At 42.2% G+C, this 21,548-nt stretch overlaps 2 protein-coding genes across 5 annotated transcripts in view; both read left to right on the top strand.

Moving 5' to 3' along the window:
- The window catches only part of LOC101744796 (protein nubbin), a 205,715-nt gene extending 190,479 nt beyond the window's left edge, over positions 1 to 15,236 (top strand). For 2 of the 4 annotated variants that reach the window (XM_038014454.2, XM_038014452.2), the window contains 7 exons: positions 6,269 to 6,316; positions 10,822 to 10,979; positions 12,632 to 12,736; positions 13,268 to 13,352; positions 13,748 to 13,969; positions 14,088 to 14,485; positions 14,587 to 15,236. In XM_038014454.2, coding sequence (XP_037870382.1) covers positions 6,269 to 6,316; positions 10,822 to 10,979; positions 12,632 to 12,736; positions 13,268 to 13,352; positions 13,748 to 13,969; positions 14,088 to 14,485; positions 14,587 to 14,766 — 1,196 coding nt within the window. In that variant the 3' untranslated portion in view covers positions 14,767 to 15,236. Of the gene's footprint in view, positions 1 to 419; positions 545 to 6,268; positions 6,317 to 10,821; positions 10,980 to 12,631; positions 12,737 to 13,267; positions 13,353 to 13,747; positions 13,970 to 14,087; positions 14,486 to 14,586 lie in introns of those variants that run through there. The other 2 variants (XM_038014455.2, XM_038014453.2) reach the window with 2 other exon arrangements.
- Positions 15,237 to 16,449: 1,213 nt separating this feature from the next.
- LOC119629224 (uncharacterized) lies at positions 16,450 to 20,746 on the top strand. The gene is made up of 4 exons (XM_038014333.2): positions 16,450 to 18,673; positions 18,759 to 18,839; positions 19,170 to 19,323; positions 20,506 to 20,746. The coding sequence occupies exons 1-4, from the start codon at positions 17,864 to 17,866 to the stop codon at positions 20,673 to 20,675; spliced, it is 1,215 nt and encodes a 404-aa protein (XP_037870261.2). The 5' UTR covers positions 16,450 to 17,863; the 3' UTR covers positions 20,676 to 20,746.
- Positions 20,747 to 21,548: the final 802 nt, after the last annotated feature.

Here is a 21,548-nt window from a genome sequence, read left to right as displayed (position 1 = left end):
CACGTCGACATGACGCGGCGAGCCGGCTCGCAGCTCGGAGAAGCTTCCAGCACTCGCCGAGCGCTCTGAGCACGCTCTAACACACACCTTGATTTTTTTCATCACACAACCCGACATATCGGAATTCGCGCGTCGGTTACCCGAGCCCGCTCCCCTTTCCTACACAAAAAATATTATTAAAAACGCTTTTAAAAATAAAATTAAAAAAAACGAACGAAACTCAGGTAATCGGAAGAATGGCGAGATCGCGCGAAAAAAATACACTTAAGGGCGGATTTTGCAGCAAAAAGTTTTGTAATTTTTGATTCGGGGGTCGTGGGGCGACCGGGCTCGGTGGCGGGGGGTGAACTGGTCTCCCTGGCTGCCTCCGTCTCGCAGTGTAGCGCGACTCGTGGACTCGGCCGCTGTCCCAACGACACTAAAACTCGTTCCGCATACATTACGCAGCGCATATGTAAATTTACGTCAATCTTGAGTGCTGAGCTCGCGATGGTGCTCTCGGCATGCGTCCGCGCCGCAACCAGGAACTACTGTGGTTCTTATCGTGAGTTTACTGATAAGATTTCTATGACTACCTAGTTGATCATTATAAATATATTAACAATATCATGCGTCTAACACTAAAAAAAATTTAAATTAAAATAATAGTTAATTTTATACAAAACCAGTAAATGATTATAGTGCTATAAATAATAGTTTAGTATTAATAATGATATTCTAGTCGTAGTTGTCCTTATTAAATTTTTTGTTAGCTTAATGAGGTTATCACCACTTTTTATTTAAGATTTTTGGGTGCACATATTTATAAAACTTGATTATTATACTCGTAGAACAGCTTAGAATATATTTATACTAATAAAAAGGGTTTTATAACTCGTAAGATTTCGCAGCGCGGGCCTCGAGGCCAATCGCTCTAGTATTTTAAAAAAAATTATATTTTGATTATATGAGTGGACGAGCTCACGGCCCACCTAGTGTTAAGTGGTTACCGGAGTCTATAGACATCTACAACGTAAATGCCGCCAACCACCTTGCGATATTAGTTCCAAGGTCTCAGTTTTTAGAGTGCAAAGGTTGTCCTAGCCTACAAACCAAAACGCGTTACTGCTTCAAGGCAAAAGAGGCAGGGTAGTGGTACGTACCCGTGCGGACTCATAAGACGTCCTATAAACAGTAAATTATTTATAAAAATAAAATTAATTACTACTAGTGTTTTTTTTTATTGCCTAGATGTGTGGAGGAGCTCACAGCCCACCTGGTGTTAAGTGGTTATTGGAACCCATAGACATCTACAATAAATACGTCGCACACCTTGAGATATAAGTTCTAAGGTCTCAGTATAGTTACAACGGCTGCCCCACCCTTCAAACCGAAAAGCATTACTGCTTCACGGCAGAAATGGGCGGGGCGATGGTACCTACCCGTGCGGACTCACAAGAGGTCCTACCACCAGTAAAAAATGTCTAATCTGTGTTCACAAATAACTTCCGTGATGAAGGAACTACATTGTTTTATGGAATGAAAATGGACCACCCTAAGAAGTTCAGGTATTGATGGGCATAAACACCTCAACAAATGTAAGGGACATTGCACACTCACTGTCATATCTATTTATAATGAGACAGAAGCAAAGCAGCTATAAAACCATTTTCTTTTTGTTCTGTAGTAGCTGTTGAGGAGTATTAATAATAATGCTATGTAAATAATGTTAATAACAAAACAAAACATAAAAAGAATCCAAATTGTGAACCGTCAGTAATTATGGTCGACTCTCGATCATTGATCATCCGTAGAATGTGAAAAAATTATAAATAACTAACCGTTATGTTCTAACCGCTATCTGACCCTTTCTCTGGTGTATTCCTGTTGCTTCTAAGCAATTTTACCTTCTTTTAGATCATTTATTTTTCTAATATATCAATAGCTTACTGGTGGTAGGACCTTTTGAGAGTCCGCGCGGTTAGGTACCACCACCCTGCCTATTTCTGCCGTGAAGCAGTAATGCGTTTCGGTTTGAAGGGTGGGGCAGCCGTTGTAACTATACTGAGACCTTAGACCTTATATCTCAAAGTGGGTGGCGCATTTACGTTGTAGATGTCTATGGGCTCCAGTAACCACTTAACACCAGGTGGGCTGTGAGGTCGTCCAACCATTTAAGCAATAAACAAAAAAAATTGAAGTCCCAAGATGGTCACGATATCGGATAAACCAATCGGTCCAGCGGTCACTTCCACGCAGCGAGGCCCCGTCCCCTCCCAGAAGTGGTTAGCAATTGCTCGTTCACGTCACAAATGCGTATTTTCTTCATCCTGATTTTTTATTAAGTAATTTAAGAAGTTATCAAAATGGCATCGTTCGTTCGGATTCACAAAAAAACGTAAACTTCTCAATCCTTCGTCTTTCAGCAAAAAAATCAGCCAACTGTCGTATTTTTTAACATCGCATTCGATACACCCGCACTTCTTTACAGAATTTATCCTTTTGTTGAATATGCATTAAGAATTTAAAAAAATCTGCCACATTATAATAAAAGTTCGATGTTGATTTATGAATTGTATACAGAGTATAAGGTATCAGAGTTCTACACTTCGGGCATGCTGTATCAACATTAGTACTTTTGTGGTATTTGCGACCCTCAACATGCTTTAAAGCAGAGGTTCAGTGTGCTTTAAGCTCATGCAGCCCGGTAAAACTTTCCGGTCTATTTCCGGAGGCTGGACAAATACTTTAATTATGAAATGTTTAATGATTACTTGTTGGCAGATTGCGATATCGTTGAGACAAAGGTCTGTAAAAAAAAGATATAATTTTCAGAAATAGTGCCGTATAGAAATTGGTACAGAATCCACACCGGTAGCTACATATGTGAGAATCGACATTTTTTACAATTTCATCGCAATTGAAGGGATATTTAAATAAAGCTGGTATTTGCGTTTATACCTTTTTATTCGCGACATTCGGATTATCCGCAGGTACCCACGGGCTTCCCACGCGGACCCGTATCCAAAAAATTGCGCAAAAAATCAGGCATTTCAAAGGATTTCAAAAAAATTAAAATCTTTTTATAGTTTGATGCACTGTCAGCGAGTTTGATGGCTGAATATCTTAGTGTAGAATATATTTCATAATCCTTTTTTGGCCGAGTGGAATCATGGTGCCTTTCAAACGACAGGCCGCAGGTGGGACATGAAGTCTTAAAATGTTAGTGTTGATGTATCCCTTTATTTATTAAATTGATTACGGAATCGAACGTCCGACTTTGGAATGAGAGCATTGCTTGGGGCGATACTATTATATAGTATATAACCCAATGAATGAATTTTTTTATAGAAAACGATTGTAAAGTTTATTTTTTTTAAAGTATTTTTATTAAAGATAGATTGCCGTTGGTGGTGGGATCTATGACCCAAGCTAACTAAAGAAGCTCCTCATGAAGCGCGCCGTATCTAGAATGATCGACTTCTGAAGCAGCCCTTAATCCGGCTGGATAGCAAAAGCTGCTTAATGTGTTGATCGAAGCTTTTCCTTACAGAACTATCGGAATTATAATGTTTCAATCAACATGCTACATTATCAATTTATACTCTTCTGTCTTCACCAGCTTGGGGAGTGGCGATACCAAGCAACACCGCTCGACGCGCTCACCGATCTGTTATTGCATCATGTTTATCGGCAACAATGTCCGCGATGTAGATTGTAAGTCGTCGTGGCCTAAGGGATAAGACGTCCGGTGTATTCGTGTTGAGCGATGCACCGGTGTTCGAATCCCAGACGGGGACCAATTTTATAAATGAAATATGTACGTTGAAAATGAAAATGAAAATACGCTGAAATACGTGAAGTACCATTTCCAAGAATTGGCTGATGTTCTATCATTAATATAATAAATACACTAGAATTTGACAGAAACATATTTCAGGGCAAGTTGTTTTTGAGTTCATGATCCTAGAAGTTAGCAAAACGAGACCAACTAGAAACAATATGGCTAATACATTCTCCGTGTCGACTCGTGTCGATCGTTTCGTCCTGCATTTTTTTTCCTACCTAAGCTAACTAGTAAGTGACGGCTAACTAGTAGCTCACGGGGCTCAAACCTGACGACGTTGCTAACACGAACCCTAGCAAGAGCCGTGCTTCGCAGAATCTATCACCGGATCGGAAACGCGACCCACTGAGAAGATCCGGCGAGAAACTCAGTGGGCTGTGTCTGAGGGTTAATTTACTCGTCGAGCCCTTCGTCGCAAGCGACGGGTTCGACGAGAACGATGACCGGTGCTTGAGGTACCTAAAAGCACCGTTAGTGGATCGGGAGGATCCGAAATAACGTGCTTGGGGCGACGTCGACTGCTTTCCATTCTATCCGCAGGATCGGGAATGTAGTAGACGTCCCGCATGGATATTAACAACACCAGCATACCATAGCCTACCACTCACGAATATCTTCAAATCACGTCTGAGAAAGGACTAATATTTTATTGCAACTCGATAAATTAAGGTTTTTGTTCGATCTTCGCTCCTTTTGTATATATTGCGTAATGAAGAGTTAGTATCTAAGTGTGAACAGCAAGCCGTAGTATGTTGGTTAGCGAATAGTTTTAATTACAACGTTAGTAAATGATTACATCTTCCGGTATACAGAGTACCCGGTAACACGATAAGCGTATTGGATTAATGGAATAGGCTTCTAATTGTATTGTAACGCGTTGTCGATACCTTCGTGGCGGCTTCGTTCATCCAATTAATTGTGACTGTTAATCTTGGAGCGTCGCGGGTGGTGCACCGACCAGTGCGAGCGCGTCGCCCAGCCACACTAATACTAATGTGGTTGGCAGATATTCACGATTATTTGTCTTTGTGCACTTACACCAAATTTTTAGTGATAAGTGGTTACCGGAGCCCATAGACATCTAAAACGTAAATGCGCCATATACATTGAGATATAAGTTCTAAGGTCTCAGTATAGTTACAACGGCTGTCCCACCCTTCAAACCGAAACGCATTACTGCTTCACGGCAGAAATAGGCAGGGTGGTATAAATAGGTGGTGGAAATATGTAGGTATCTACCCGTGCGGACCCACAAAACATCCTACCACCAGTAACTTCCACAATGGCTGCAGACTTGGCTGTTTATTTGGCCTCAAAACTAATCCGTATACCTGATTAATTAAAATTGCAATTTTGATTTAATTCGATGACGTTTAAACGGATTGAATGGAACAGATAACTTTCTTGAATATTATTATTAACTAGCCGTACTCGCTCGCTTCGCTGGGCATTTAAAATTAAAATTATTATTTATTGTCATTATTATTAGGGAGTCCAACACTCATATAAATGTTAGCCTATCCATTAAGTACATGTATTTTCTACATGGATACCAAGTTTCAAGTCAATCAGATGCATGGTTCAGAAGTTATAACGGAACATCCGTAAAAACCACTGTCGATTTATGTATTAGTATAGATATACCTACCTATCATTGAAACCTTGCCCGCGGCCACATCAGTACCATCACATTTTCGATATCCGATAATATATTATTGTAGTTTGTTATAAAATTGAAATGGGTATTAATCGAAACACCTCACGAGATCTTGACCACGATTAGACAGTCTTAGATGGTAAGAACTTAACGCGTGCTTACAATGCCTTAAGGAGCATAATCCCGTTGTAGGTTGTAGATAACACGCGCGAGCAGTCGCCTCAACGACTCTGATGAAGCCCCACAACCGTTCATTGGTGTCGCATTAATTAAATTAAGATTAGTGTGATTCGCCCTTAGATTATAGAAAATTGTCGGACTTTACAAAATTCAGAATTAGGCTATTTTCATATTCTTTGAGTATCTACGAAATTCTTTAAGGAGTCCTGATAATCAACTTAAAGGGGGTCAAGGTGCACGTGAGGTCGGGCGCCACCCGGGGCCCTTACCCTCATACATTGAGACAGCCACCTGAGGCCCATTTCTCGATTGCGCTGTAACAGCGACTGCTCTTTCAAACTGGGTTGAATAAATGCTCCGCGGCAGAAACATGGAGAATAGTGGCATCAAAGGGTCCGAAACATTTAGCTAGGAGAATATAATTAAGGGAAAATTTCTTGTACAACGATCCCCTTGATCTAGTGGCGGTGGTCTGGGACCGACGTCCTACTACCGGCCTGGTCAGGACAAACAGAAGATGTGGAGACTGTACTGAAGTCTTTTAAATTTGTTAAGTGCACTATGTTCACTATCCATTATTTAATTACGTTTTTGTTTCGTTACAGAAGAGTCGGGCGAACTCATCAAATCGCCATCTCCACCACCAAGTCACGGTGAGTTATTGTGATTACTATTTGGTTTTACAACCCGTATAGGTTAAGCAAATAAATACATATATTATATTGAAAACATCCTTGATATGTCTACAAATTTTCAATATAATTAGACAACAGTAAGACTATAATATATTAGATTAATTACAACATTTCATTAGCAACATGTCAACCACCAGCAGACAGCAGGAATTTACTTAATTCTGTACTGGTTGATTTGTAATTCCACTTTTACAAATTTTTGGTCTGTGTTCATTACAAAGTACACAGTCTTCCATGTTTTTTTCTCGACTAAATATACGCCGTTTTTATATGCCTCGTCCCCGCTACCGTCATTGTTCCCACTAACACCGTTGCCATATGGCAATCTGAAATTCGTCTTGTTTATAACATGTTAAATTTTATATTATAGTTATTTTAAATAAAACCTTACACGATACTCAGGACATTCCGTGAGGGCCAGGAAGGCACCTGAAGCTTTAGGCCTCCCCGACACGGTGCTAGCCAGCAGTCTATAGGAACACATTAGTGTCAATAGTAATAATGTAATTGAAGCATTTATTATTGTTGTTGTGTACACATACATTGCTCATGCAATGCCCGGTGGCACGGTGGACTAATGGTCATTATTTTTCGGGACTTGTTGAATTGCAAAATTTCTTGAAAATGTGGATGGGGCAATACTATTTTATTCGTTTATTTGATTTATTCTAATCGCCCACGAATACCGTTCAAAATGTACATACACTTATCGGAGATGTATCAATATTGATAACCTCTTTTGTATAACAATTGCAACACGTGATGCCACATGTGGGTAGTCGTATTGTAGTGCAGAAAGTCAGTTATGTTAAGCCTGTGGCGGTAGCCATCACAGAACACAAGATATTTGACAGATGCCTGAATCTCGCTTACGACATTTTCAAGTTAAGCTCGCTCATATATACAAGTTCCGAACAACAACATTCGGACCGTCGCTCTACCGAGCAAATAACATCCGCTCGGTGGAAGATCTTCCCTTTGTCGTTTAAACCTCCCAAAAGCCTTTCTGTAAGTACATAACTTACCAGCAGAAGTAGACAGCCATCGAAACGCATGTTGGTCACCATCGTTCTATACTTAGCTTGTCACATATTTGACCCTAAGTGACGTCACACTGAATGTAGCTGAATTAAGGCGCATTTTATGACGTTTATTATTTGGTGTAATTTATTAAAGACGATTACGGTTTTTTTTTTAATTACAATGATCAAAACAAATCTTCTAATGCGCTTCAAGGAGACACAGTTCCCAAGATACTGACTGCGTTACTTCATCGGATAACCAGACTCACTCTCTGTGCAAAGTACCAGCCAGCCTTAGCATCACGTGTAGCTTCCTTCAAGCGTTTGGAGATTTCTAATAAATATATAATAATTATACATATATATAAATCAATATCAAATAAAAACACATATATTACTGGTGGTAGAACCTTTTGTGAGTCCGCACGCTATTTCTGCCGTGAAGCAGTAATGCGTTTCGGTTTGAAGGGTAGGGCAGCCATTCCAACTATACTTGAGACCTTTGAAGCGCATTTATGTTGTAGATGTCTATGGGCTCCAGTAACCACTTAACATCACGTGGGCTGTGAGCTCGTCCACCCATCTAAGCAATAAAAAAAATAAAAAAATAAAATTCGTGTCCACAGGAGTGAATGTTAATGTTGAAAATTCAGAATTCACTACATCATTAACAAGTCCATTGAACTCTTACAATCAATAAAAGAACCTCACCCAGACTTAACCAATTAATTCGAAGTAAACTGCTAATGTATGAGCGTCTCGAGTCAACCCTTCTACCTGAGCGCGTGTCGCAGCCCGCACGCGACACCCCTGCTCTACACGCGCCGTGCTTTAAATATGTCTCACTTTTAAGGGATTTTCACCCCTTCCGGGCGCGTAATGCACGTTCCTGAATGTCGAGGCATGTTCTTAAATGTTTGTAGACGTACGAGGGGTATTATTGTGTCTTGAACCATATTTATCTTGGCAAGGTGTACAATTTTTCACTTTTAAGCGCACAGGCCTTTGTTATGGTGTTGCGAAAGGGTGAATCCTATGAAAGATGATATGTATTTTGCACGCACGTGTTTTTTGCTTTGATTTAATGTTATCTTTAAGAATACACTTTAAAAGGTGAAAGTTTAGTTTACATAAAAACTAGAACGACGGTAAAGACGGGACGGACACGCTGGTTAAAATTGTCTAATTTATTAAAAATCCCCCTCTAACCCACTCAAAGATCTTGGCTTGTCAAGAACTTCCGTAGTTAATAGCTATACTTGAATGAACACCTAAAGTCGCGCTACTCATTTCTTATCAAATTTGTCTAGGCAGGGAGAGGAATGCTAAGAATGGCGGTGAACGTAATGCACATTAACAGGGGCCCCTAAAACAGACACCAGGGCGTTTATCTAAACATATATAAAATGTATGTGCTTCAAAAACTAAATTACTCACTTTAATAACAAACCGGACTAAAGTTAATATAATCATTTTTACCGTCGGTTCTAAAGATTTATAATAGCTATACATCATCAGACAAATAAGTAGCCACTCAAAAATTCTGTAACTAGACCACACAATTCGAATACCTCAAGTTAGTTTGCGAAACTGCGTCAAAGTCTCTTTTGCTTTGTAATAACGACTATTATATGCCGCGCTTCAAGTGTTACACGTGATGTGTTCGCTGCAGAAACAGGCAGAACAGCGGTACCTACCCGCGCAGGCTTCTCACACGACAACTCATAAGACGCGTGTAAAAAAAACAAAACCGATATGAAGGTAACCCATAAGTCATCTCCACAGTTGACGTATGCATTACACGATCTAACCTCAACGACATCAAGTCAGGCAGTCACGTTACATATTTACATGTAATATCCGGCTCGAACCGCCGATACATCATCCCCGCCCCCGCGCTCTCGCTGCCACGTCAATATTTACCGGCTCGAGGAAATAGTTATGTCATATTTAGTAACGCTGTTGTTCTATCAGTCATACACGATCGACTTGTACGATTCATTAGCTGTAGCTCGTGATATCGGTTTGCACGAAGACACAACATGTCACGCTAACTTGATTGTTCAAGTTCAGTCCAGAGCTTGCGAAGGCTCGTGCAATAAACAAACGCGACCCGTATCGGTTGTAATAACAATATAAAACGCTTAAGAATGTCTCAGAATGTTTTTCGTTTTTAAACGTTAAATAAAAAACAACAATATTTGTTATAATTCGAGCAGTTCTTGAAGTTTATTTATGAAAAACAACCGTTTGCAAATACGCACCATTCACTTGTTCACACTCATTTAACCTGGAGCTAGAATTTTCAATCACTCGCTGGAGCATCGCTCTTGGAATAAGAGTTGATTTCTTCCGTGATTCTTTGCTTCAAAACATTCAGGTTGGGTGGCCAGTTGATGTCTCCTCGGCGACTTATTATTCTTCCTGGGAATAAATCTTGAAGAGCAGCTAATGAGTAATTTGTAACATGAGAGGAGCCCCATCTTACTGGAAAAAGGTGTAGCGGTTGTAGCCATACTGGTTTTGCATTTCTGTAGCCAAAAAAGTCCCGATCATATGGCAGTATCGAGTAGTCAATTCAAAAACGAAAAACATTCTGAAACATCCTTTATTTCATGTCGAGTAAATAGTTATAGGTGACAACGTTATTATCGCTAATCACTAAATAATTCGTGTCGCCAACGTCGCAGAGACAATTTCATTGTACTTCTGTGTCGGTAGCGTGACTGAGGTACCGAGCGCTTGCCTTTTGACGTGACTGTGTGTCTGTACGCGTCTCTCGGCGAAATGTAAACTAATCAAGATCCTGACTAAAGGATCACGAGGCTCGGTTGCCAATCCGGTCACAGTCAGCACCCTGGGGTATACCTATATATTCGGTATTACAGGTCTCAATGTTCCAGTTCGTTTGTCATCAGACATTTTGGCACCCTCTGGGTAGTGGAAGAGGTGAAAATTTTAGCTTAGATAGTAGAACGTTTAAAAATTTATATTGTGGTATCAGTTTCGTTCGATGAGGACCTTAGAACGCGGGTTGCTGTCGAGGTAGACCCGTCTCAACAAATATTATGTATTTATTGGCATATCAATGCTTATAAACAATATTATATGGCGGGTTCTTGCAACGATTTTTCCTTTAATGAATTTCCGATATAATATATCGTGTTGTTGCGATGTTGAGTTACCGATAGGTATATGTGCATATTATTATGTATGTATATGTTCTGTTATTGCAAGCGCCATGATCGCGGGTAGAGTGAAGATTGTGGGTGGGACGTCAGGGGCAAGATCTGTTTCGGCTGCTACCACTGGAACTCGTTGATTCGTCATGGAAATGTTATACTTCCCAACATCCCCACAGTCTGTCATATAAGTTTATTGTAGTAGGTTTTACGTGTTTGGTATATAAACTGTATTGATGATTTCTGTGAATGTCAACAGATGGTTCTGCTAGCGGCGAAGGTGAAATCAGCGGAGACGAGCGGCCCCCGTCCCCGCCGCGCGCCCCTTCCGCCCCCCTGCCTCACCCCGCGCACCCCGCGCACCCCGCACACCCGGGACCCCCACATTCAGCTGCAAGCGCTGCTGCTGCAGTTCTTGTAAGTTTTAATATTCAAATCATGAATTTATTAAATACATAATTATACATAAGTAGACAGAGGCATGTAATCTATGAACAATGTTGAACACACACCATTAGATGCTCCATTTGCTAATATAATATAGCACTAACAAGTATAAAGTTGTTTACGATAGTTGCTTAGGCTGGTCTAAGTTGGCTGGGTTAGCAAGCTTTTTAATCAATGGGCTAATTTAAATTTAATTTTTATATGACGGGCCGCTCATGTTTTAGCTTATAATAATAATCAACGACTTTATTTATAATAAATATTAGAATAAAAAAATATAAAACTAAAAAAAGTAGGTAATGATTTCATATACAAATTTTAATGCAAGATAAAAACAAACAAAAAAATAACAGAAAAACGAATGTACTTGAAGTTTTTAATGAGAAATTTGGCAGTGTTTTTTCGATACAAGCTGATTAATATCAACCGGAATGGACGGTAGCTACACCTACGGAGTCCTCCCATAATCGTCCATCACTCAGACTTGATCGGTGGCCATTTTTCATTAATTTCATGATTGAAAATAATTGTCCGCAAACATACGTACTTACTTACGAACAAATACAACATTTGTTTTGACTTTACTACCATTTTATTATAATTAATTTTAAAATAATAATAATATATTGATGGCAGAAAGTCGATAAAATAAATTCAATTTTATACGTGCTTGGCGGGCCGCGTGTTGCTCATCCTTGACTTAAACGATCTATCTGATGATACGTCGGCCGCGAGTTATTGGTTGAAATAAGCCAAAGGCCGGTACCACATTTGTGATCAAGAAATTTCAAGTCCGGGGCCCGTAGACCGGCCGCCGGCCACCATCAAACATGAGGCCAAAATCTCAATTTGATCTGTATTAAACTATTGTACGCTTCAAACTATTACGAGTATACAATATACCTACGTCATCATCATTATCTTGCCCTTCTCCCAGTCACCAGGGGTCGGCTTAACATGTTTTCTCCTTCCATACTCTTCTATCATATACCATTTCTTCTTAGGTCTACCTCTTCCTCTATATCCTTCCACATTCATAGTTAGCATTCTCTTACCGACCTCATTTTCATTTCGTCTCATCACATGTCCATACCATCCCAAATGCGCACTTCTCAGCTTCTCTGTCACAGGTGCTACTTTCAGACTTCCTCTAACATATTCATTCCGTATTCTATCCATTCTCGTTACTCCACACATCCATCGCAACATTCGCATCTCTGCTGCATGCAATCGCCTATCAATATACCTATGTATATATTAAGTACTAGCTGACCCGGCAGACTTCGTAGTGCCTCAATCTATAAGTAACAGACCTAAACTTGTTTAAGATAAACTTAAAACAAACAAAAGGAATCAAAAAGCAATCAAAAGCAATCCGCCCGACGGGGGCCATGTCAAAGGAAAAACAAAATTACTATTTTTATTTAATTCCTAGTATTTTCGTATTTATCTACCTTTTAAACCTTCTCTGCACTGGCACAAATAATTCAAGACCAAACTTAGCCAAATCGGTCCAGCCGCTCTCGAGTTTTAGCGAGACTAACGAACAGCAATTCATTTTTATATATAATAATATAGATAACAAGCAATGAGTCAGTTACTTTTAAAACAACTAAAAGCAGTTCCCTATGATGCAGAGCGCGGCCGGCGCGGGCGGCGCCCTCGCGCAGCTGCAACACCTGCTGCTGACCCAGCACGGAGCCCACTCGCTGCTGCTGCACACCCAGGTACCTAACCGTCTCATCATTTATCCGAAAAGCCAACCATTGAGTAACAGTACTCGTCGCACTCAGCAAAGTGTTCGACGTGCAACCTAATCCATACATCAGCCCGCTGATATTAAATTAATTCGTAAATCCCAACCCTCCTGGGTGCGCCTTTGCTTGCCCGTCTGTTCTGGTGAAACTGAAAAGGCATCCAGGCCACCAGTAATCCTTTCTTCCTAAAAAAACCTTAAATCTCGACGATAGACTTTTGTAAAAGTCGGAACAAGCCGTCTCGGTTAGGTACCTCACGGTAACTAGATATGAATTGTTTGAGATGATCTTGTCATCTGCCACTTCCCGTCTCACCACCGACCACTGGGGTGCATCCATTCTAACTGGACCTCAGGCGAGCTTTAAGCTTTTTCGACGAAAGACCTTAAAAATCTCCAGTTAGGATATATTGACCTTAGTCCATTAGTCAAGACGTATATTATAAACGGACTGTTATACTGCCGTGCTGAGGTAATTAATCTGTAGTTTGGTTACTTCCAGGTGCAACAGGCGGTGGCACAAGCAGCCGCCCAACAGCTGCAACAGCTGCAGGCACGGGCCAGCGTCGTGCCGCAGCCCACCACAGGTGCAGTACAATCTTCTTACGACTTTATCGACATCACGATCACGCCACTTCTTTCTATCATGTTCTTCCATTTGTATAAACTCCCAATCATGGTTAACGCTTTCAATTGCAGAGCCGTGAAGTGATTCCAGGTAACATGTTTGTTCTATGCTGAGCGTGAACTCTACTACCGCTTTTATAAATAGTCGTAATACTGAGAAAATGAGGTGAAAATCATTCTGCAGTAAAACGTCACAGCAGAGGCACAGACAGGAGCCGGCTGCCCTCTGCCGGGCGCTTCTTAATCTCGAGAAGTTTTGTTTTGTGCGTGAAGGGAAGAAGAGCTTTGAAAGTTCTTTAAATTTTTCATTTTTCATGTGGTATGTTATTTACATTGATTGGTGTGGTTGATCCAGAGGGAAGATCTCCGTCTCCCCGGCGCACGCCCCCCGGCGCCGGTGCCTTCCTGACCCCCCACACGCCGGGCTCGGGTCGCGCGCGCTCGCCGCACACGCACACGCCACTGCACGCGCACGCACACAAGCCGCGCGCCCTGGAGCCCGCCGTCGACGACACCGCCGACCTCGAGGAGTTGGAGCACTTTGCTAAGACTTTCAAACAGCGCCGCATTAAATTAGGTAAAATCTTAAAATTATTGATTAATTATTTGGTGAAATTCTGAATCTAGCATCGTTTTTTGAAAATCTGAATTAGTCAGTAAATCCACGATGTTGCGAACAAAATTTTGCCTTTCAGGATTCACACAGGGCGACGTTGGCTTGGCCATGGGCAAACTGTACGGCAACGACTTCTCGCAGACCACGATCTCGCGGTTCGAAGCTCTGAATTTGAGCTTCAAGAACATGTGCAAGCTAAAGCCGTTGCTGCAAAAGTGGCTGGAGGATGCCGACTCGTCGTTAGCGGGGGGAGGCGGGGTGGCGGGCGCCGGGGCGGGGCTCGGCGCGGGGCTCGCGGAGGCGGTCGGCCGGCGCCGCAAGAAGCGCACCTCCATCGAGTCCGGGGTCCGCGTCGCGCTCGAGAAGGCTTTCCTGCACAATCCGAAGCCCACCAGCGAGGAGATCGCCGCCCTCGCCGACTCGCTCTGCATGGAGAAGGAAGTGGTGCGAGTCTGGTTCTGTAACCGGCGACAAAAGGTTATTATTTATTCAAGTTGATGTCGCTTGAAAACAATTCATTATAATTTCCTCTAACGTATTTCGTCACACATTAACATTGTAACCGTATCGTTTTCCAGGAGAAACGCATCAACCCCCCGACGGGTGAGGGCGGTGCGGGGCTGCTGCCGGCGCTGGCGCACGCGCACTCGCACGCACTGCACGCGCACGCGCACGCGCAGGCCCACGCGCACGCACACGCGCACGCTTTGCAGCCGCTGGCGCTGCTGGGCCGGGCGCTCCCCGCACCGCGCGACTGACGCGCGTCTCCCCCCGCAGCGCCCTCACATATCTTCCTGTAAATAGGACCGACTGTGGTGTACATACGGGCGCGTCCCTCGGCGACGCGTCCCCCCCTGGCTGTACGTCGCTCGCTCGGGGACCGCGCTCGCCGGTCGTCGCTCGGTGCTAGTGTTCCGCCGTCGCGGCGTCGTGACAGTTGAGGAGGAGGTACGTGGAGAGTATCTACGAGAGTGCAGTGACGGTTAGGAGACTAGACGTATGTAACGTTGGAAGCGTAGAACTGTGACCGCCGTCTCCGAGCTAGTGCGAGCTAGTTTTAGCGGTAGGAGTATAATATTATTAGTATTAATGTGAAGTTTTATTTATGAACGGTCGCGGCCCGCGTAGAGTCCGGCCGGTGTACAGAGCTCATATCAGTAAGCGCTCGATTATGTACGGTGGATGTGTAGAAAACTATCTGTATGTTATATTAAAACAATAGAGACTATTGTGCGAGCTGTTTCATTTATTGCCCTCGAACCTTAACATTTGTCCCGCTATACCTACATGATAACGTAAGCCAAAAATAACTAAACTCAATTTGTTGACGTTGTGTGGGTGTTAGACCCTTAACTTGCATCATAGGTTGTAGCTTCAGTTAATAGAACGGTGGAATTCGATGGATGCCATCGCTCAATCATTTTAAATTCGTTATGTAAAAAGATCGCTCCCGAAGCTAAAACAGGATTAAACTAACTAAAGTTAATTTGAAGGCGTCGTGGCTTAAAAGATAAGACGCGGGGTGTGCTCCCACCGAGCGATACGACTGACCCGGGTTAAATCAAATCTATTATAATTTACGTAATTATTACAAATTGAACTCTTATACTTCAAGTCTTATGGTCGATGGCGGCATTACAATCATGATGTCCATGAGCCCCAAGGATTCACAATATAATTTTAGTCGGTCGAACGGAATCTCGGGGTCTTTTAAAACATTGTAAGTACTCCGGATCTCATGTACTACACATTCGCAATGCGGAGCAGCACTAAGGTGCAAAGACTAGGTGGCTTAAATATTTTCCGATGAGCCGGTGAGCTTAGGTAGGCAGGAGCGGTAGGAAAAAAAAGCCCATCGTCTAGAAAGATCATATCAGCGTCACGGGGCTAGTAGGTGAGCTCACGGGGCTCAAACTTGATGACGTTGCTAACACGAACCCTAGCAAGAGCCGTCCTTCGCAGGATCTACCACCAGATCGGAAACGTGACCCACTGAGATGATCCGGCGAGAAACTCAGTGGGCGTGGCTTATAACGAGCGCATGTAAGACAACACTAGTTATGCCGGAGGGCACACGGACCCTTAACAAGTCGGTTCCGGGCTCGACACAACAGTACCTGCATCGGAGCCGAGGGACATAAGGCAGACAGATGAGCTAGCAAAAATGGGCTCTGATGAAACAATAATAGGACCTGAACTAGGTATTTAGAAATCCCTATGTGGGCGTCTATAATGCACCGAGGGATTGCTCCAATAGGTTAATTAATATACATGAAATAGTGTCTCAGTTAAGTAAGATCAGCTGACCCACGTATTTGTTCTTTTTGTCTTTCTTATATTTATAGAACACTGCCATCTGTACGTGTACAAATATGGAATTTGCTTTAAGTTATTTTTAGTTTTTCGAAGAGGTAGACAATAAATTATAAATCTGCTGCCAAATCTTTGACATTTTGATTTGATTATTCAATGAATTCCGATGGACCATGGACATTTCTCATATATATTTTTTCTTATGGTTCTCAGGAGCCTAATTAAAATTATATAAATGGCGACATCTAGTGGTTTTATATATAACTAAAAGTCTGTTCAATTAATCGACTGCCTGTCACATATTGTTGTCAATTACATCCGAAAGATGGCGCTAAAAGAAAAACATCTGGATTGAACGAGGCCATAGAGGGCGTTTTTGGTCACTGTACCAAAAAATTTTTTTATTAAATACTAGCATTTGCCCGCGACTTCGTCCGCGTGGAATAGTTACTATGGCATAACCCTAAATTTTACCCGTCTCTTCATTTACGTAGGTAGTGAAAATATTTTTAAATAATAGAATGTTAATAATAATTTATGGTGCCAAAACCACGCTTTTTAACCGACTCCAAAAGAGGAAGTTCTCAATTCGACCATCATTTTTTATCTATGTATGTTCACCGTATTCTCGAGAATGCTTGAACCGATTCTGATATTTTTTTTTTTTTTTGATCGAAAGGGTAGACTTCCCGAATGGTCCTGTAATCATCAATGATGGGATCCTGAAGAGATTCAGAAAAATCTATAATTTTCAAAGCCTTGTAATGAATAACTAATGTAATGAATGTAATGAATAACTAATAAATATTTGGATAGGGATTCATATCATCTTCACAAAAACACCTTCACAAATAGTGCTTTATTTTAAAACAAATTTGGTTACCATAAAAAACGTTATAGTGGGCCAACCTTAATATATAGACTGCTGTCGCGGACTTTTTTTTAGATCTTTTAAAGGGGAACAATTCTCTCATACATAATTTTAGCGTAATTTTAACCGTTTCCGCAGCGCACGCAGCGGAAGCTATCAAAAAGGAAATAAAACCCCGATTTAGCAACATTCTTTATTGGTGCTCCGTTACTATTGGTCTTAGCGTAATGTTATATAACATATACCTTTCCTCTATAAATGGGCTATCTAACACTGAAAGAATTATTCAAATCGGACCAGTAGTTCCTTAGATTAGCGCGTTCAAACAAACAAATTCTTCAGCTTTATAATATTAGTATAGATGACATTACATTGTAATGTTTAATTTTAACTATTTTATAGTTTGGCCGGCTTTTTTATGATCTCATTATTGTTTTCAATAAAAAATATTTAATTTGTTTCAAATAAGATGCTTGTCGTGTTTTCAGTGAGTACTTATTGTAATTCTCAAAGTTGACCAATACCTGAAAGTGCTCATTATGTAGAAGATAATGATCAGTAGTACCGATAATGAGATGCTATTGCTGTTATTACTGTGTAACTCGTTTTAATGTTCATATAATTAAGATTTTATCATGAAATGACATCAAGACACAAGTACTCATCGTCCGATGGCACACAGGACTAATAGCATCAATTTATTTCGATCGCGACCACCAGATATCCGTGCCGGAGTCGGAGAGCCACGCATTTTCTCAAAGTTCATTTGTGGGACAATGTTCACGCAAAAATCTCTCGTAAACTTTGATTTAGGGAAGACTCCGAGAGGCGGTGATCAGGAACACTCGAAATTCTTTAAAATATACTTTCTAGCGGTTCACTCAGTGACCGCCCTGGACTTCGGCTTCGATAGAAATGCTAAAAAGCTTACAAAAATATTGATATCGATGTTCAGCATTTCGGTGCGGATGGGTCTGGCCGCGGTGAGCTTCATGTCGCTGTGGGGACGGCCGAACGCCCTCGCGCTGGGCTGGGCTCCGGGCACGCTGCTGTGCGAGAACATCCTGGTCGCCGTCACGTACTCCGCGTCGCGCTCCACGTTCAAATGCGGGGATTTGTTCGCCGACTTGTCGACGATCGACGAGCTCTTTGGTTCCGCCTGCGATTACCGGATCGAGTCCAAAATGTTGCTGTTCACCGCGACCATGACGGTGCTCAGAGTCGTCATCTACAGCACCAGCAGGCTCGTCCGCGCCGACGGCTTCGATTTTGTCGACGTGTTAGAGGTTCTCAACAACTTAGAGACCATGTGCATGTATCTGTTCCTCACGGTTTACTTCTTCGTACTGTTTTCTATTTATTGTCGTTTCAAGAAATTAAGGGAGCTCATGAAGAATGACTTCGAGATAAGAAGAGCGAATCTGATCTACATTGCTCTGAAAGACTGCACCGATAAGATCAAACAGTCTTTGGATGTTCCGGTGAGTGGCGCGTCCTTCGAGAAAGTCAAGCTCGAGGGAACACAGAAACGAGTTCGTGCGTGACAATACCACTGTATGTTCGCAGTTCCTGGTGGTGCTGGTGTTCACCGTCCTCGTGGTGATGGTCGACGTCTTCATCACCTTGGAAATGATAATAAGCAACAAGGTGAGCGCGTCACTGAACAGAAAGTACAATGCGCACATTTTTACTGGTGGTAGGACCTCTTGTGAGTCCGCACGGATAGGTACCACCGCCCTGCCTATTTCTGCCGTGAAGCAGTAATGCGTTTCTGTTTGAAGGGTGGGGCAGCCGTTGTAACTATACTGAGACCTTAGAACTTATATCTCAAGGTGGGTGTCGCATTTACGTTGTAGATGTCTATTGGCTCCAGTAATCACTTAACACCAGGTGGGCTGTGAGCTCGTCCACCCATTTAAGCAACAAAAAAATAATGACATTGATGCTGAGCGTGTAGCGTCCTCGATGTGTTAACAGTACAACATGGCTGTGTACGTGGTGCGGTACCTCGAGATAACTCTCGACTTTCTGATGTTGTTCGCGCCGGTGCTGCTGGCGGACATGATGGCGGTCCAGGTCGACGGCCTCAAGATCACTCTCCACGACCGGCTGTGTCTCAACAACGGCGTCGGTAACGAGCCCCGATACTTGTACAGAAGCTCTAGAGCAGCGGTCGGGGAACTTTTTTAATTATGGCGAAGAACAAAAAAAAAACGAAATCGCTTCTTTTTAGCATCTTTCATATTATAGCCCCCACGATAGCACTCGGAGTCGCTTCGGCAAGCCAATCGCGGCACACGATGCCTACAATAAAATACCTGGGTCAACCACGTGAACTTTGTGTTTCCAAATAATGTGTTCTATCTCATTCTGTCGCCGGCTGAATCCTATACATTTATGTGTTTGTGTCTCTATGGACTTATTTTTTCGTTTCGTTTCATTTCGTTTCATCGAGTTTGAAATCACAACGATTCTAAAGAAGTTTCACTTCAATATATACTTTTTACTCACAAAAGTTTCATTTTTACCCCCCAAAATTTTATTTTACCCCATTTGGGGTAATTTACCCCGGTTTCCCGACCGTTGCTCTAGAGAATGCTCTAGAGGCACGCGATTCTGTTAGTTACCTAGTGGTTACCAGAGTCCACGGACATTACAACGCTAATGCCGCCCCGTACCGCGGTGCAACCTCCAACAGACTTCCACCTCTCAATCGTAATGGTTATACAGTTGTTGTTCCACTCTTTAAGCCGGAGTGCGTGACTGCTTTAAAATAGGAATTCCACCTGTATGAACTCACAATGCGCCCTATAATGAACTCGGAGAGATCGGTTAAAAGGATTCAGTTTTTTTTATTGCTTAATACGGTGGACGAGCTCACAGCCCACTTGGTGTTAAGTGGTTACTGGAGCCCATAGACATCTACAACGTAAATGCGCCACCCACTTTGAGATAGAAGTTCTAAGGTCTCAGTATAGTTACAACGGCTGCCCCACCCTTCAAACCGAAATGCATTACTGCTTCACGGCAGAAATGAGCATGGCGGTGGTACCTACCCGTGCGGACTCACAAGAGGTCCTACCACTAGTAACTACGCAAATTATAATTTTGCGGGTTTGATTTTTATTACACGATGTTATTCCTTCACCGTGGAAGTCAATCGTGAACATTTGTTGAGTACGTATTTCATTAAAAAAATTGGTACCCGCCTGCGGGTTTCGAACACCGGTGCATCGCTAGATAAGAATGCACCTGACGCCCTATCCTTTAGGCCACGACGACTTAAGTGACGCGATGTGGATGAGTTTTGTAGATATGAAGCGGTACTCCTCACTGGCGGAGTTCATCGGGTACGTGGAGGCGCGCGGCTGCCGGCTGCGGGCGTGCCGCGTGGTGCCCCTCGACCTCACGCTGCCGGTCACCGTGTTCAACGTCTGCGTTACCTACCTCATTGTCATGATACAGTTCGCGGACCTGTACTGATCCTCAACGAGCGCCGCCTCATTCTCGACTCGTCTTAATCTTGCTACTACAATAAATACGTCCTGCGAATACTTTCGAGTTTCATTTTCTTCAATTAATATTTAAGCGGGAGAACTAGATTCCCATGTAAACCGACATACGTATATCGGTTGACCGGACGTCATGTCAGGCCTCCATGTGTCGAGCCTAAAAGACGCCCTTAAGGCTTAACGAAAATGATTAGGTTAATTATTCTGCACACACAAATACCCTTTGTTGAAGTCGGTTAAAATTAAACAGCAAAACGAGTAAACAAAGCGTTTATTAATTAGTTTATAAGCCAACTCAAGGCCAAACGATACTCTCGATCCAGGGCTTGTAGTGCTCGACGCGCGTGTAGAGCCCGGCGGCCGCTACATCGACTCCACGCCCGATGACATCACGCCGAATATTGTTCTCGTACAACGCACCTCACCCTCTTCAAAGATCAAGGGACCGCCGCTGTCACCCTGATTAAAAATACACTCTGAAAATTGGTGTAGGTACTCCCAAAAGATATCTTTCTCTCTTTTTTTAACAAATTTATATCTAATAGCGACCCGCCCTCGCTTCGCTTCGGAAACATTAAAACACACATGAAACAAAAAAAAAAAAAAAAAATTAAAAAAAGTAGCCTATGTTCATCAGGGACAATGTCGGCTTCTAATGGAAAAAGAATTTTTCAAATCGGTCCAGTAGTTTCGGAGCCTATTCGAAACAAACAAACAAACAAATCTTTCCTCTTTATAATATTAGTATAGACTACTTCTGTTGAAATAGATTCTCAGATTCAAATTCAATCCAAAATCATTTATTTCAACTTAAGATGTCAGTATGACACACTTGTTGAATGTC

This window comes from Bombyx mori, chromosome 12 (assembly GCF_030269925.1).
Source record: "Bombyx mori chromosome 12, ASM3026992v2".
Taxonomy (NCBI): Eukaryota; Metazoa; Arthropoda; class Insecta; order Lepidoptera; family Bombycidae; genus Bombyx; species Bombyx mori.
Note: the sequence above shows the minus strand (reverse complement) of the source record. Positions and strands in the feature narration are given on the sequence as shown.

Bases quoted from the DNA above. Each gene is read 5' to 3' on its own strand.
- LOC119629224 (XM_038014333.2), top strand. From the start codon at position 17,864: ATGGCACACAGGACTAATAGCATCAATTTATTTCGATCGCGACCACCA. The intron at 18,674-18,758 runs GTGAGTGGCGCG...GTATGTTCGCAG, and splicing joins AACAGTCTTTGGATGTTCCG to TTCCTGGTGGTGCTGGTGTT. The intron at 18,840-19,169 runs GTGAGCGCGTCA...ATGTGTTAACAG, and splicing joins AAATGATAATAAGCAACAAG to TACAACATGGCTGTGTACGT.